This window comes from Anticarsia gemmatalis, chromosome 20 (genome assembly GCF_050436995.1).
Source record: "Anticarsia gemmatalis isolate Benzon Research Colony breed Stoneville strain chromosome 20, ilAntGemm2 primary, whole genome shotgun sequence".
NCBI lineage: Eukaryota > Metazoa > Arthropoda > Insecta > Lepidoptera > Erebidae > Anticarsia > Anticarsia gemmatalis.
The window spans coordinates 8,259,775-8,276,074 of NC_134764.1; the positions used below are offsets into that span (position 1 = coordinate 8,259,775).

Genomic DNA, 16,300 nt, shown 5'->3' on the forward strand with positions numbered 1-16,300 from the left:
TATATATCGTGTTTAAACAATAAATTAATGAAACAAGTTACAAATATATGGCTTTTATTTCATTACAAACTGTACAAATGCATATTTAAATTATTATTTAACACCACAACTTACATGCAAAGAAAACACTTATTTAAACACATATAAATAAAGTTTGGTAAAAAAAATGTCGGGTATGTTAATGGCGAGACGTGAGTGTATTTTATATACCTCTGTCAGTACCTTCGATGTAACAGGCATGATGTTACGTACGTATGTAAAAATACAATTAAAATATTTGTCTGTGATACATACATACATAAATTCACACGTCCTTCCCATAGGGGTAGGCAGAGACCAAGGAACGCCACTTTCTACGTTCCTTACAAACTTCTTTTGCAACAATCACATCCATACATCTTGTCATACAGGACCACCGGTTACGAGTACTACGCACCTGTTCTTTCTTCAAGACATCCCCTTATTTTTTCATCGTTTTATTAACGTTTTACGTAAAACAACATTTTCACCAGAGGGTAACATGAGTGATTAATTTTATAAATATTCATTGTGACTAATTTGCTTTAACGCAGATTATGTCATGAGATCACAATTTTATAGTCAAAAACCAAAACGTTTGTTTTTTAGGTAAGTACAAAATAATTCAAAATATTCAAGTTTAAGCCGGTCACACACAACTTCTGGATGAGTGGTGGAAAGCTTATCTAATGAAATTTTGTCACTTTTCATACATTTGCAATTTGCAACAATTTATATGGCACTTAGGTACCCTACAAGTTGTGAAATTGGCTCTAATGCTGCATATAGCTAACTAACTTTACACTATTATTTTAAATTCGTCAATTTTGCTTAATTGTTAATTACAGTATTTTAATTGATTTGTAAGAAAATCTAAGTTTGACTTAAAAATATGCATAACCATCGTCTAGCGAAAAACGAATCTGTATTTTATACATCAAAATGTTTTACAATTTAGTCATTTAATATAAAAATATAGCTAAAACTGTCATGATAATTGTGAGTTTCAATAAAGCAATACTTAAAACTCAGTTTAACAAGTAGCGATTGACATATTAATATTACTTCAAATAAATAGTTCTCGCGCAATCCGCTTGGGGCGCTGTTTAACTTTTCATACAAAATTTTAAAAAGATCTTTGCTAGCTTATAGAAAATCGCACCGTTAAATTAAAAATTTATGCGAGTTTTAAAATCTGATACTTGCTGAATGACAATTGCTGGTCTCTTAACCATAAGATAAACAAATAAAATAACACACAGAAAAATATACACACAATTAATTGACTACGTTAAATAAAAATAAAAAATTTATACGCGAAAGACTTCATTTATCTTCAAAAGCGACATGACTTTCCACTTAATAATTCGTATATCCGTTAGATTCGTGGCTAAGTAACAACAGCCAAGACTTCAAAAGTAAAGCTACGGTTGCCGAGGTTGATCAGTGGATGGGTGATCATTTTATAAATAACAAAACTATAGTTACGGAGCTCTATAACATAACTAACTATAAATGCTATGGTGTTAATATTTCCTCCTCTTCTTCATTCGTCATTCGTGTCATGAAATCAGCGAGGTCTTCCCGCCTCTGTCTGGTGTCGTCCAACTGTACAAAACATTTACATTAATAATTAATGAATATTCACGTACAAATTATGAAACAACTAGACAACCAGTTGATGGACCGTCCATTAATCACGGGGGATTACATTGAATAAAAAAATAAAATTAGTTCATCTCTTGACGACAAGCTAGCTTATTTCTGTAATCAATTTCTTTATACCCACTGACCGAATATTTAAAGACACAACATTTTGTAGGTACTAAAACTTCTTTGGTCTTAAACCTTATATTATTATATCACCAAGAGGGTAACAAAAAGCATAAAAATCATCAAGTGATTAATGGACGGCCTCTAACTAGCAATTGACTAGAGAAAAAATAATAATAGAGATTGTGTATGTGTTAGAAAAAACTGTCGAGTTGAGAACGAAGTCGGTTAAGAAGAGAATAAAAGAGCTAGTATGTATGTAATACTGACGATGTCCCGGAGCCAGCGCGCCAGGTGCTGTCCGTACTGCTCCTGCAGCAGGCGAGAGTCCGCCAGCACCACGCCGCCCCAGTCGTGGCGGTGCCGCACGCAGCGACCCACCGCCTGGTTCAGTGCCCTGTTCACACAATATGTTCCCTTTATCCACTACTAGCTGACCCGCGCAACTTCGCTTGCGTCCAATAAGAGAGAATGGGCGAAATTTTTCCCCGTTTTTGTAACATTAATTACTGGTACTCTGCTCCTTTTGGTCGTAGCGTGATGATACATAGCCTATGTCCTTTCTCGGGTATCAATATATTTCCGTACCAAATTTCATGTAAATTGGTTCAGTAGTTTAGGCGTGATTGAGTAGCAGACAGACAGACAGACAGACAGAGTTACTTTCGCATTTATAATATTAGTATGGATTATAATAAAAGGTCAAATATTGACACTTATGATAGTCATTACAATTACTGAATCTACCACTAGCTAGGAAAGGGGAAAGCCTTATGAGAAGAGCTAGCGAGAAACTCACGACCAATATTATAAAGGAAAACATCGTGATGAAACTTTGGATGCCTAAAATTTGTTAAATACATTTCTTGAAGGCTCTCAAAGACCTAGTTACGCCATGTTTCGGAAGGCACGTTAAATTGTGGGTCCCGGCTTTCATTTTCGGAGGTCTTTAACAGACGTTACCAGCTCGAAAGTCTCATAACCAGTCTTACCGAGGTATACCGTGTTATAGCCCACGTAACTGGGTTGTGGTCCAAAAGACAGTCGCTCCATGTAATATACAGGTATTCAGCTACATCGAGTGAGATTGGAAGCCGAACTCCAACATAGTTGGAAGAAAGGCTAGGCTGATTCATTGAGAAACAGTTGACTTAGTTTTTAAAGGCGTCTTTCTGCGGCACATTTAGCGGTAGTTTATCTATACAATCTGTCATGTTTATATAAGGTTAAACGCTATTGAATAGATAAACTACCGCTAAATGTACCTCAGAAACCGGAAGTCAATGGTAGTTACCTAAAGGCTTGTTGTTTCATCCATTCATTGTCGCTCAGCAAGCCTCGGCTCTTTTCATATTTCCTATTATACTCCTTCTTCGCTCTCACCGCTGGGTCCGTTGGATTTGGGAACGGTATGCCCACCTGATAAACAAAATATTATATTAAAAAACACCTTCTTTTCTTCCCCCCCTTTCATACCTTTTTTAACCACTTAAGGAATGACCGGGGGATCCCGCGTTTGCAACTATCGCTAAACAAAATTTCATCGGAACCAACTCAGCGGTAAGCAGCGAAATGCGTTACTATATCATTTTTTTTCCTTTTTTTAAGACAACTTACACACTAACAGTTGCTCTTGTGTCGCGGGGACTTTTACAAACAACGGACACAAAGTACTACCAGGCCCGAAACAACTATTTGTTGATCGCACAAATAATTGTTCCATGTGGGAATCGAGCCCAATGGTAGAGGTGTGGCGACCTTAACCACTGTGCCACGGAAACAGCCAAATTGCATTTTTTTCATGAACCAAATTTCACGAAATTTATCATGGCATTAAGACATCAACTGTGGCAGTAACATATTCATGAACACAAGCATAATAAAGACTAGTTACATACACATACGACGGCCCGTGCCTGCCTGTCTCTGAAGTCCATCCCCTCGGACACCTTCCCGCGGTACACAGCTAACAACAACGCGCCCTTCTTGCTCTCCACACACTCGTAATAATCCTGCAAATATTACATTATCTATCGTTTAATTGCTTCTGTGGCACGGTCCGTAGTGTATACGACTGCCGAGCAAGAGGTCTCGGGTTCGAATCCGGGGTCGGGTAAAAAAAGTCTTTTTTTTTTTGTTTTTTTAATAGACTAAGAATTGTTCTTGTGTCGCGGGGACTCTTACAAACAGCGTATATAGTACAACCAGACCCGAAACAATAATTTGTGAATTGCATACTTAAATAAAATTGCTCTATGTGGGAATCGAACCCACGACCTCCCGACGCAAGCATAAATAATTGCTCCGTGTGGGAATCGAACCCACGACCTCCCGACGCAATGGTATCGACGTGGCGACCTAAACCACTGCGCCACGGAGGCAGTCAAAGTTGAATATCGGTCAGGAAGACATTATTATTGACAGACAAACAGGGGAATATTTAGTGTTTGTACCTTCATAGTTTCTTCATGTTGAGCCGCTCCACGTTGTTCAACGAACACATGTTTCAGATCATGTAGTTGTTTCCACACGCCTGACTGTTTCCACCTAAAATATAACACAATTGACATAACAAAGAATTCTCCAATTCGCGCCAGCAGTTCCTGAGATTAGCGCGTTAAAACAAACAAATATTTTACTGTTGGATAGCCTGTTTATTGGGGAAGGCTATACGCTATATAACATTACGCTACAAACATTAGGAGCGGAGTAGCAACGAAAAATGTTTAAAAAAATGGAGAAAATTATGACCCATTCTTGCTTGTGACGTAAGCGAAGTTGCGCTGGTCAGCTAGTCCATACTAATATTATAAATGCGAAAGTAATTCTGTCTCTCTGTCTGTCTGTCTGTTACTCAATCACGCCTAAACTACCGAACCAATTTCATGAAATTTGGCATGGAGATATTTAGATACCTGAGAAAGGACATAGGCTACTTTTTACCCCGGGAAAATGGGAATTCCCATCGGAAAATTCAGGTGGCGGACGAAGTCGTGGGTAAAAGCTAATTTATACTAATATTATAAAGCTGAAGAGTTTGTTTGTTTGTTTGAACGCGCTAATCTCAGGAATTACTGGTCCGATTTGAAAAATTCCTTCACTGTTAGATAGCCCATTTATCGAGGAAGGCTATAGGCTATATATCATCACGCTACGACCAAAAGAAGCAGAGTACCAGTAAAAAATGTTACAAAAACGGGGAAAATTATGACTCATTCTCTTTTATGTGACGCAAGCGAAGTTGCGCGGGTCAGCTCGTTTGTTATATAGGAGAAAGTACTAACGTGTTAATAAAGTCGTATATATAGGAGTAGGAGGACAGGAAGCACAGCACGCCGTGCGGCGTCACCCGGCACACGTGCAGCAGCAGCGCGCCCAGGGAGGTGCCGGCCTCGGCCCGCGACCGCCGGTCCCCCGCCGCGTACTGCCGGGACGACTCCACGCCCACCCACACCTGGACAAACAACTCTTCCTGAGTCGGGTTAAAAGGCCTTAGAAAAGACTTTTTGGCCCGATCCAGGATTTGAATTTGAGATCTCAATATTAGCTATTTTGTTCCTTCATTATTTTCAGAGACAACGAAAACGTTAAACGGTGAACGTTATGTTTATAAGAGTGTGAGTTTCGCGCGTATTTTGGGTATGGGTGCTCAGTACCGCGCCGGTAACGTGGCGAATTCGACTCTTCCGTAGTTCAATTCAGAAATGTCGTATGAAAATCTGATCAGCGCCTCTAGCGGGCGTCGTAGGAACTATTCTGGCTGTACATTTCAAATGTCAAACATTTACACGACAGGACCGTACAGAATAGAACCGTGCTTTTGGACATGGTATTAAGTAGATATAGTGGTGCACCCCGTACCCGCCTGTGTGGCACGACGTGTGGCGGCGCGGCGCAGTGCGGGAAGGGCGCGTCCAGCTCGGCGTGCAGCGCCCCGCGCGGCGCCAGCGTGCCCGACGCCAGCACGGTGCTGCGCGCACGCACCACGGACGACATGGCCACGCCCGGGTGCAGGCACAGCAGGCGCACGGATAACTGACACAGGAAAAATGTGTTGTCTTATTTAATCTTAGCGGGAAAGGTGCCAGCTAATAACCGGCTGACACGCTTGATCCATCCTTTATATCATATCACCCTCCTCCTTTGCTACTTTAAATGTTAGGAGATGGAGCAAAATTTTTCAGTTTTGTTATACCCCATCGGTTGTAGCCTATAATCTTCCGATTTGGAGTAACCGCAGCCTAGAAAGTCCATTCTTTTCCTTCCTAAAGCGTCACATTTGCACAATATTCATGGTTTCTGCTACCTCTTTTTCCTTCCAAGAAAAGATTTCACGACATGTTTACTTTAACATCGTGACGAAAAGGGATTACACAGGCATATTATGAAAAAGAAGAATGCTATATTACAAAACGAGTGGGTATGAATGTAAACGAGCACTTGAGTGAAGTAAAAAACGAAAAAGAAGATGAATGGACTATGTGAAAGAGGACATAAAAAGAGGTCAATTGTCGTCAATATGTCATACCACATATGAAAGTCCTTTAGAAATCTACTAAATAAATGCATTTTAAATATCTTTAAATACAATAATAAAAAAGCTTAATATCTGTTTAAACATAACTACTGCACTTACCTTATCGTCTGCCTCCTTCAGTATGGGAGCGTAGTCATCCATACGTTGCTTCTCCTCTCGGTAAAAATAACCTGTAGATTTATTCAGGTCAGTTATTTATTAACTCTATTATTATATGCTGGCAGTAGGTGGACGGAGTCGCGGGTTATAACTGTACAACTTAGTAGAGTATTGTATGGCAGTTCTAGGCAAGCGGAGATATACAAAATTCAGAATTAAGATGATCAATGACCCGCAGGATCATACAGCTGACGGTAACCTGTTCTATAAAGCTTTTTTATTTTGGAGTCTAGATAAATCAAGCAAGCCAAGGCCCTCTACTAGGGGTGAGCCGCATCCACAAACGCAGAACATTCGCATTAATTCAGACATACGGATCCGCAACCAATATTTGGAATGAAAACTTTGCATAAGCATTCGCATCTGTAGATTTCTAAAAATCGGCATCCGCAACAACTTTACTCTCTACTACGTTTCAAGACTATAGTAAAGTAATAATAATTGTTGAGCTGACAGTACCGAGCACGATGGCGAGTCCCTCGAGTAGCGCGCCGGACTCCTGCGTCACACCCTGCAGAGTGCGCGGGTCGTCCCGCAGTCGACGACATACTAGCGAGCTGTTCTCCGCGAACTCTGCACGATACAACAAATAATCATTAATTAACACACCATGCAGTTATAGCCCAATAGAAAGTCTCTTTTGAGTTTTCAGTTAAAAATTCTCAGAGATTGCCCGGAATTTGGAAGTTCAGGTCGTAGACCTCCGTGCCTTGTAGAGCACTTAAAGCCGTCGATCTTGCGCCCGACGTCTCACTGGTCGTGATGGTTATCCGACCCACCGGGTTATGAGAGTGAAGGAATAGAGAGTGTACCTGTGTATTATGCACACACTTGGACACTATAAACAAAGTCCTGCACAGTTGGCTCGTTTTAATGAAAATGGTCGCCGTAACCGAAAAAAGCCAGGACGACATCATCAGTTCAGTATTCAAAGCATTCACCTACGCATGAAATTCGAAGTTAATGTATTCCTAATGACTTGTATTTATCGAAGACATGCAAAGTCCCCAACGCGCACTAGGCCAGCGCGTTGGACTCAAGGCCTGACTTCTCCCTCGTTTATGAAGGAGCCCTAGAACAAGTGTTAATATTTCTAATACACACATAACTTGGAAAAGTCATTGGTGTGTTGCTTTGGGTTCGAACCGTTGACCACATGCGTGTCAACCTATACCACTTCGGTATATTTAAAGATAATGTAATAATATATGTCTACTACTGGTGATTTAATAATGAAATAAAGGAAAGGCAGACTAAAGGTTGGGATTGGAATCCCAGGATAGGTATGCACTCCTCCGACGGGTCTCCACCTTGCTGTGGTGGGGGGGCTTAGTAGCCGTGAGCCTTGAGGTGAGGGCGCACTTCGGCCGCGGTGAAGCGAAGAGAGACCCATTGAAGAGGCCGCTTCCCTGTGTGGGCGGTACCGCACTAACCCGGGGGACCAAAGCGGCCGGCCGGCTGGGCCGAGGCGACGTAGGTCCGGCTGGTTTTGGAGGGGCTAGTCGCGGAGGAAGAGGTGTTCTAGTGTGTCGTTGCTGGGCACCCTATCCTCCGCGACTGGGCGGGGCCGCACCGCGTGATGCGGCAATGGTGGGGCTGCCGTGGGGAGTCGGGGGTCGGGCGGTCGGACCCGGCTCTTAACCCATGGCGGCTGGTGGTGGGACCGCAGGGCCTGGGAGTGGGCAGACTACCACTCTCGGGCTCGTTGGTCGACGAGGAGGTGGCGGCGGCCTACACAACTTTCCGCCGCCGGCGGCCGGGACATGCTGCGCATCTGCGCGTGGCCTGTCCCGGCTTCCGAAGGCCCCCTGGCTGGCGAACTCGGGGGAGTTTTCTGGCCACTGCACTAGGGGGCATGTGGGGGGACGGCACCCGTGTGTTGGGGTGTCGTCCCACACTGTGGACGGGTCCACATTGTGGACGGCCGCGTCGGGGCCGCGGATGTGTGCCTAAAGGCGTTCCCGTGGCCTCGGCACTAAGCGGCGAGGAGGCAACACCTTGGTGGTTTAGTGGGTAGGCCTTGCCCTTCTGGTTCGGAGAGCCCCACATACCCCAGCGCTCCCCCGGGCGTAGGTATGCAAACTATACAAGGATATTAAACTTGATCACTAACCTTTAAATTTGCTATAGCCAATGTTGTGGTTCTGCAACGTATTGTCGAACTCTCGTACGTACCAACACAGCTCTTTTTCGTTATTGTTCATTGGCTGCTTCGCTATCAGAGGCTTCTGATTTCTGAACCTGAAATACAATGTTATTATAAGACACTAGAATACATATCACGCCTGTTATACTCGAAAGTGTAGGCAGGTGTAATTTTTTTATCTTTTTTTTAAAGACTACTCCCGCACTAAGAATTGCTCTTGTGTTACGGGGACTTTTAAAAACATACAAACAACGGACACAAAGTATTTGTGGATCGCACAAATATTTGTTACGTTTGGAAATCGAACCCACGACCTCCCGACGCAATGGTGGCAGTGTGGCTACCTAAACCACTGCGCTACAGAGGCAGTCGACAAAATTATTGGGATACGGCAAGTGCTGGATAAGGACATAATCTTTGAATACAGATATTTTAATGAAAAAGTATGTTTCTTGCAGTAAATTAAATTATCGTCAACATATAAAAGTATACTTGTGTCGAAACTGATATTTTTTTTTGTAATAAAAAGAAAATGTTTACCAATCGTCCCAGGATTTCATTGTGATGACCAGTTCATCAATGTAAGGCGCGCTTGTATAACGATACTTAGCCACGTGCTCCAATTCCTGAAAATATCATGAAATATCTGAAAATTCAGTTTGTGTATTGTGTACCGGTTTTCTTAACACGTTAAACGAATACAAGGCAGTGGTTTTCTGTCAAAAAAAATCTTGAAATTGATGTATTTTATCAATGAATAAACGTGTAGGTACTGTTTATTATAAGAATCTGCCGTAGTAAATAAAATGAAATAACCTTTTGAGGTCATTGGTGCCCCCTTCATCCCCTAGCGGGTTAAAATAGATGACGAAAGTCAGTATTATTTTTCGTAACTTATACGCGTTCACTAGTATCGTATATAAGTATCTAATAATAATTAGCTATAGAATGATAAATAAAGATGTTACCTTGAGAGTGTTGCTGATTGAGGCTTGTGTGAATGTGAAGGAGGCGGCGTCCCGACATACATTCTCTACGTTGTGCGCCTCGTCGATCACCACTATGTTGTCCTTCAGGTTTATCTGCATCTGTCCATACACAACACAATCTCACTTATTAAAGGAACTAGCTCTTCACCCGCGGCTTTGCCCGCCTGGAATTTCACCCCCTTTAGGGGTAATTTCCAAAAATTCTCTCTAAGTGCTCCTCTACACTTTCTAAGGAATCTTCATACCCAATTTAAATTTTCTAAGCCCTTTAATTTTGGCTGTGCGTTGTCTAATGGAAGAGTTTTATAAACTTTGTTTCTATTTTGTTTACTGCCGATAAATATTGTGACTCAGAAATTGATAGTAACCAAATAACTGATAAATAAACATATATAAGGGAGGTTGTTAAATAAAGTTCTTAAGACGTTTAGTAGCAACAAGGTATATTCGAGTAAGGCGACACTGTACAGAAATTACAATACCTTATAAGAGATAACAATAAGAGGTTACAGTTACCATCAAATTCGAGAGCGCGTGCGTATGCGCCGCGTTAGAGCGAGGTAGGCCGACTGACTGCCCGAGCGGCGAGCGACGCGTGGTATGGCGTGGCGGAACCGGACGCGAGCGAGACCGGCGAACATTCGGAAATGTTCAACCGTTATGGCGAACGTTCGGAAACGTTCTCGCGTTACACATACTTATATTATTCTAAATACATACTTATAGATAAAATAAATTGACAACCAGGTTCGAGACAGATACTCGTGGTAGTCAGACAAATGTTTGTCCCACGTGGGATTCGAACCCACTACAAGCGGGTGGCGAGGTGGCCACTTTAACCAATGCGCCAAACGTTCAGTTTGGTACAAAAATTGTAGAGGGCGAAATATGGGATGTATATTATTTACTTACGCTACTTCTGATGCTTGGATCAAGTAAATAATTATAAGGGCAGAAGATAATGTTGGCAGTCTTAGCCATCTCCCTCGCCGCGTAGAAGGGGCAGGCCACCTTCTCCTTGCCCACTCGGACCAGGTCTTCAATGTCGAAGGCAGCCGGCAGGCTCCCGTGGTGCAACGCCTTGCGATTGTCGTAGAACTTGCAACTGCTGGCATTTTCTTTTTTTATTTCATCGTTTTTCAGTGACTGCGGAAATGTGTTTTATTTAAAAGAAAATTGTTTTTGCCCCTAATGGGGAGGGAGCATCATGTTTATTACCCCTAATTTGCACTGGACAAGAGTGGACTTACGGCCTTATACTTAATGTAGGTGTGTTCGCATTCACGGCTAAACGAGACATTTTAAAATCAGATTTGAGAAAGTCAAAGATCGGTAGTAGAACAGGTTTCTATTTTCTATCAAGGTTCAATTTAATTTTAAATTAACACGCAAGCGGCGACCTTCGTATCCACTAATCCAACCTTATATTAAAAATGCGCAAGTCAGCCCATTTGAAGCCGATTCCAACTTAGTTAGAAGAGAGGCTAAGCTTATATAGTCTGTTAAAAAGATTAAAAGATTACCTTAGTACAAGCCCGACACATATCATTCCGTGACGCGTAAATACTCCTGTCGAACTCTCTGATACAGGTCTTATCTCGGCTCGAGAGCACGCTCATCGTCACTTGTTTAGCGTAGGTAGTCCTTCCAAACTCCTTAATAACTTGCTGCAGTTGTGCATGTGTTCTAGCGCCGTAGTAGATGGTGGGGACTCTGCAATCAACAAACATCGATGTGCGGACCCTCAGGTTGTCTACCAGGCTGTACAGTTTCCTGTAACCAACCACCACTGTTAACACCCAACACGCCATGCATCTATTATAATATACCTACAGTCAACTGTGGAATCTTTACTTTGGTAGCTTTACCTATACAATATTTAATTACAACTTTGTCTTAGTTAAATGTTTAATATTATATATTACTACTTTATAGTACCGATAGGCAGTGGTTCCACGTAAAATACTGATATCCAGCTGAAGCCTTCAATATAGTCGTATGAAAAGCTATGCTAATGATGATGATAAAGTGCTACTAATTTAACTATAAAAAATTTACTTATGAAAATATCTTTATATTTCAGTAGGTAGAGTTGATATGGCAAAGTAAAGATGCCACAGTTGATGACACTACTTATATTAAACATGCAAATGTAATATCTACTTAGCAAATTAAGTCTTACATTTCTACTATTTAAGTATACATTTATACTTATTATAATAATAATGTCCTTCTAGCCGATATACGGCTACGGCGGTCAGTTTCATTGAAACTGGCCATCTGTGCAGGACTTTGTTTATAGTGTCCAAGTGTGTGCACAATACACAGGTACACTCTCTATTCCATCACTCTCATAGTTTGGTGGGACGGATAACCGACACGACCAGTGAGAGGTCAGGCGCAGGACCGACGGCTTTACGTGCTCTCCGAGGCACGGAGACGGATACTTATTATATACATATAAAATCATGCCATTTTCCCACAGAGGTAAGCAGAGTTTAAAATAAATATAGGAGTTTCTATACTCATATAACACATGGTTTCATATCTGTTTTTGCTACTACTGTTATAATTTTAATGAAATATATGCTATATTTGTATGCAGCTATATGCATTTGAAGTTGGATGAAGTTTGTACGGATCGTACCAAGTGGAATTCTTTGATTCCTGTCTAACCCTATGAGAAAAGGCGTGATATAATGCATGTATAGCATGCATAAAGTTGACGCTGGGAGTCAAATATTTTTATCATTCGACTATTTTATTATTTTTATTCGACGTCTAGACTAAACTAAATTACCTTCAAGCGAGGCTCATGGCATACAAGAAAAAAGCGGCTACAAAATTATTTAAATAATAAATGAATGTATACCAAAACTAATATCAATTAATACTATTAAAAATCGATGGCTACATTATTCTTTAAAAAATAAGTACAATATAAGAAATATGTAAGCACATTATAATGTTTGCATGCTCATCCCACAGCACACTCACCCAGTTTGTACAGTAATCCCCAATTTATATTATTATAATAACAATTCTCAACAGATTCTGCTCCCACAATGACAAATAAAAAAATAAACATGCATTCATTCTCACTAAAAACTGTTCAGCGTTTTAAAAAAAAACGTTCCATTATTTCCACAAGCATTAATAACTAAATGATTCGTGCATGCATGTATTCAGATCTAAATTTTCGTCGGATTTTGGTTCCGATTTATAAAAAATTAACCCAACACCTTCCTAAAAATCATTTCTCATTCAAAACTGCATAATTACGTGGTATTTCCACTTATATTCCTACTAAAGCGATAATTAATTTAACGAATGCCTATTAGACCTCTACAACCCAGTTATAACACGATACCCGTCGGTAAGACTGGTTGTCAGGCTTTCAAGCTTCTGACTACAAAGTGACTAAGTTATCGGACTATAATACAATAATGTTCTATGATATACATACCGTACTTCTTCAGGTGTTTCTTGTTTATCATTTGGTATAGGTTTCTCAGGTGTGACCGGTAAAGTCATAGTGCAGTCACCTTCACGTTCCACGGAGCCATGGCGGGCCTTCTTGTGGATGCTCACCAGACCTTCCGTGGTACCTGGAGAGCAAGTCATCAACTTATTCTTTAACCCATGGAAGTCCCACTGCTCGGCATGGGTCTCTTCACGAACGAGGGAGGGAGTAGGCCTTGCTGGCCAAGTGCCAGTAAAAAGAAGAGTGACATAAATTTGTCGCGTCTGTGCGTTAGTAGCAAGGTAGCTCATATTTTTTGTTTTAACACATTATTGTATGGTGGACAAGGTTCTTCTAGAATGACAAAGGCTAATAAGGCCTTGAATTCATCACGCTGGTCAAGTGTAAGTTGGGGGTAACTGAAAATGCCTTAAAATTTAAAATAAATAAAAAGACTTAGGCATTTAGGTAATCTAAATCCATTCAGTTCTTTTTGCGTGATTGAGTAACACACATCATACAAACATACAAACTTGCACTTTTATAACGTCAGTAAGATTACTACAACTTTTAAACAGTCGTTTATTCCACATTAACTCGTAGTTAACCCTTCAGCGAATTATACACAAGTATAACTAATGCACGCCGCGTCTCCGGCATCCCTAATACAATTCCGGAAATGTCATAGCTAGTACATAGCTCCACGATCCGCCTGTCCTTTGTCTTGCCGGCGCATTATAAACTACGATGTACAATGAGCTTACGTTGCGACATTTACCAACTCGTTAACACATATTTTAAATGTACCTAATAAAAACGTTGAAGGAATACGTGATGAAATTAGGGAATGCAATCCCGACTCGAGATCGTCAACTCGAGATCCCTCGCGATCAGAAATATCAATCCCGCGGGATCCCGAGATTTTCGGGATCCCGTCTAGTAAGTAAAACTAATACAATTCGAACGGCTTGTTTAATGTAATATGTGTGTGATAGTGTGGTGAATGCAATAAAATATTATTTGAAAGAAAATAAAAGCCTTTGTTTTTTAATAATACTAACAACGTAACATAATTAACAGGTGTAATAACATGAACATAATCAAAAAAGTAGGTGTAGCTCCAGGAGATCAAAATAAAAAGTAATCACATGGCATTTTGAAAGAAGCCTCTTAAAATACAAAGTGTATCAATAGTACGAGCTTCTAATCGGCATCTTAAGTCTATTGCAATGTAGCCAGCTGCTGAAAATGCCCTCTCCGACAATCCCGAACGGGATCTCGTCATATTATGCTTCGGGATTGATCCCGAAAAAATACACGGGATCTCGCGAGATCGGGATCCCGCGGGATCGGGATTGCATTCACTAGATGAAATCTTTCACGCTTAAAGTTGTTTAACACAATTTTTGAGGGCATGCATAGTCCCCAAACCACACTAGGCCAGCTTGGTGGACTCAAGGCCTAGCCCATTCCTCATTAGGGAGGAGATCCTTTCTCAGACGTGGGACAAACACGGGTTAAAATACATCTAAGTTAATGGTAAAAGTAGGCCTAAACGGTTGACAGATGCTGATATCACCACTTAAAATTACATATAAAGAGAAACGAAAGAATGAAGAATGATTGAAATAATTCACCAAATTATAACTAAGTTTTTGCTATCTGTCAACAAATTAGAAAAACATTGGCCAAACTATTAATCGTACTAAAATTAGGCCTACAGAACGCAGTTCTTTGGTTTTTTATAGTTTAACGAATATAATTAATATGATTTAGGTTGAAAATTATGAGTCAATTTGTTAGATAATAAAAGTGAAGCGTATGGCGTAACGTAGGCTGAACGTGTTCCGGTTTAATTCCGAGGAAACAATGAGGCTAGACTGTCTGACTAATGAACAGCATTATGAACACGCATTCCTTCACACACGGCCCCTGAGACATTGTCATTACACTCGTTACTCGTTACACTGTTTATAATTACTTTTACTCCCTCCGTTACAGTTGCATCGTTTCTATAATTCATTGAAAATTAAACGTCGTCGCATACAATTTTGAAGTCTTTCTTACCGTGGTTTCATTTGTTTCTAAGCTAGGTCCGAAGATTTGTTTGATATTGATAAAACATTGGCGAAAGTAGGTAGGTACCAGTGGCGTAGCGTGCATTGGCGGGATCCCGTATAAAAAAATACTTTTGGGGCCCTTATATTGTTTGGCGGTAAAGATTTTTCACAAAAGCTACGCCCCTGGTAGGTACTAAACCAAAGATCAATTAAGATAGTTATGGAATAAAGAAATTGTAACGACATTAAAGAATTATAACATAAGGCGTACAGCTACAAACATAAATACTTTATGTAATGCTAAATTATAAAATGTGCGTAGTATGTAACTCTCGCAAAAAATCCTGAATCGATTTATAACAAAAGTTAATTTAAACGTTTTAAAACACGCCAAAAACTAGTAACTTTCACGCAAATAAACAGTAGTAGTATTTGCGTGAAAGAGTAACAAACAAACAAATATACATCCATACATTCTCACAAACTTTCGCATTTATAATATTAGTAGGATTTGTAGTGTGCTATACGTCTAACACACTTGGTAGTTGATAAGAGTAGATAGGACCGGAGTATTGTGCTTACTGTCGTCGAGGTCGCTCTTGGATGGAGCTGGCCGCTTGTAAGGAGATGATGATGACTCCCCCTCATTTACTGGATTTTGATATATGCTCCTGTCACCTGCAAAGATAAGCCGGATTAATTTACAAACTTTTAGTAACAAACTACGTATAAAAGTTCGGATACTGTACCGACATAAAGACAGTTACAGAGATAGAGTACACATTCCCGAAAAAAAAAACAGTTCATACCCTTTTAAAATATGTAACTTAGGCATTAGAAAACTATGGCAAATATGTCAAAAACGCTCATTTTGGCCGCCCGGTCTAGCACAAAGTAATCATCGAAACTATGAGATCTTATTAAAGTTCAATAGTATGATCGTGTCAGGAGCAGACCAGACCATGTACTTAAATTGTTTGGACAACCGTGTCTCTAATACTCTGCCTAATATTATAATAATAACTAAACTTCGTCTGTTAGTTTCGAAACATTCGGGAGCAATACTTATACTCTAAGCCCGCTTTCTTATTTTTGTTTTTTGTTAATATCTTAAACTTACTTAAAGAACGCTATATATTTTTATAATTGTGCAAC

At 40.4% G+C, this 16,300-nt stretch overlaps 1 protein-coding gene across 2 annotated transcripts in view; it reads right to left on the bottom strand.

Annotated features, from left to right (window-relative positions):
- Positions 1 to 21: 21 nt before the first annotated feature.
- LOC142981421 (Fanconi anemia group J protein homolog) overlaps positions 22 to 16,300 on the bottom strand; it is a 61,057-nt gene continuing 44,778 nt past the window's right edge. The window contains exons 4-19 of one of the 2 annotated variants that reach the window (XM_076127331.1): positions 15,728 to 15,823; positions 13,089 to 13,230; positions 11,146 to 11,335; positions 10,535 to 10,768; positions 9,602 to 9,721; positions 9,174 to 9,259; positions 8,601 to 8,728; positions 6,947 to 7,060; positions 6,428 to 6,498; positions 5,653 to 5,826; positions 5,076 to 5,245; positions 4,245 to 4,338; positions 3,690 to 3,803; positions 3,086 to 3,210; positions 2,062 to 2,188; positions 22 to 1,626 (exon numbers count right to left, since the gene is read on the bottom strand). In XM_076127331.1, the coding sequence (XP_075983446.1) occupies positions 1,537 to 1,626; positions 2,062 to 2,188; positions 3,086 to 3,210; positions 3,690 to 3,803; positions 4,245 to 4,338; positions 5,076 to 5,245; positions 5,653 to 5,826; positions 6,428 to 6,498; positions 6,947 to 7,060; positions 8,601 to 8,728; positions 9,174 to 9,259; positions 9,602 to 9,721; positions 10,535 to 10,768; positions 11,146 to 11,335; positions 13,089 to 13,230; positions 15,728 to 15,823 (2,075 nt within the window). In that variant the 3' untranslated portion in view covers positions 22 to 1,536. Of the gene's footprint in view, positions 1,627 to 2,061; positions 2,189 to 3,085; positions 3,211 to 3,689; positions 3,804 to 4,244; positions 4,339 to 5,075; positions 5,246 to 5,652; positions 5,827 to 6,427; positions 6,499 to 6,946; positions 7,061 to 8,600; positions 8,729 to 9,173; positions 9,260 to 9,601; positions 9,722 to 10,534; positions 10,769 to 11,145; positions 11,396 to 13,088; positions 13,231 to 15,727; positions 15,824 to 16,300 lie in introns of both variants that reach the window. The other variant, XM_076127330.1, reaches the window with a different exon arrangement.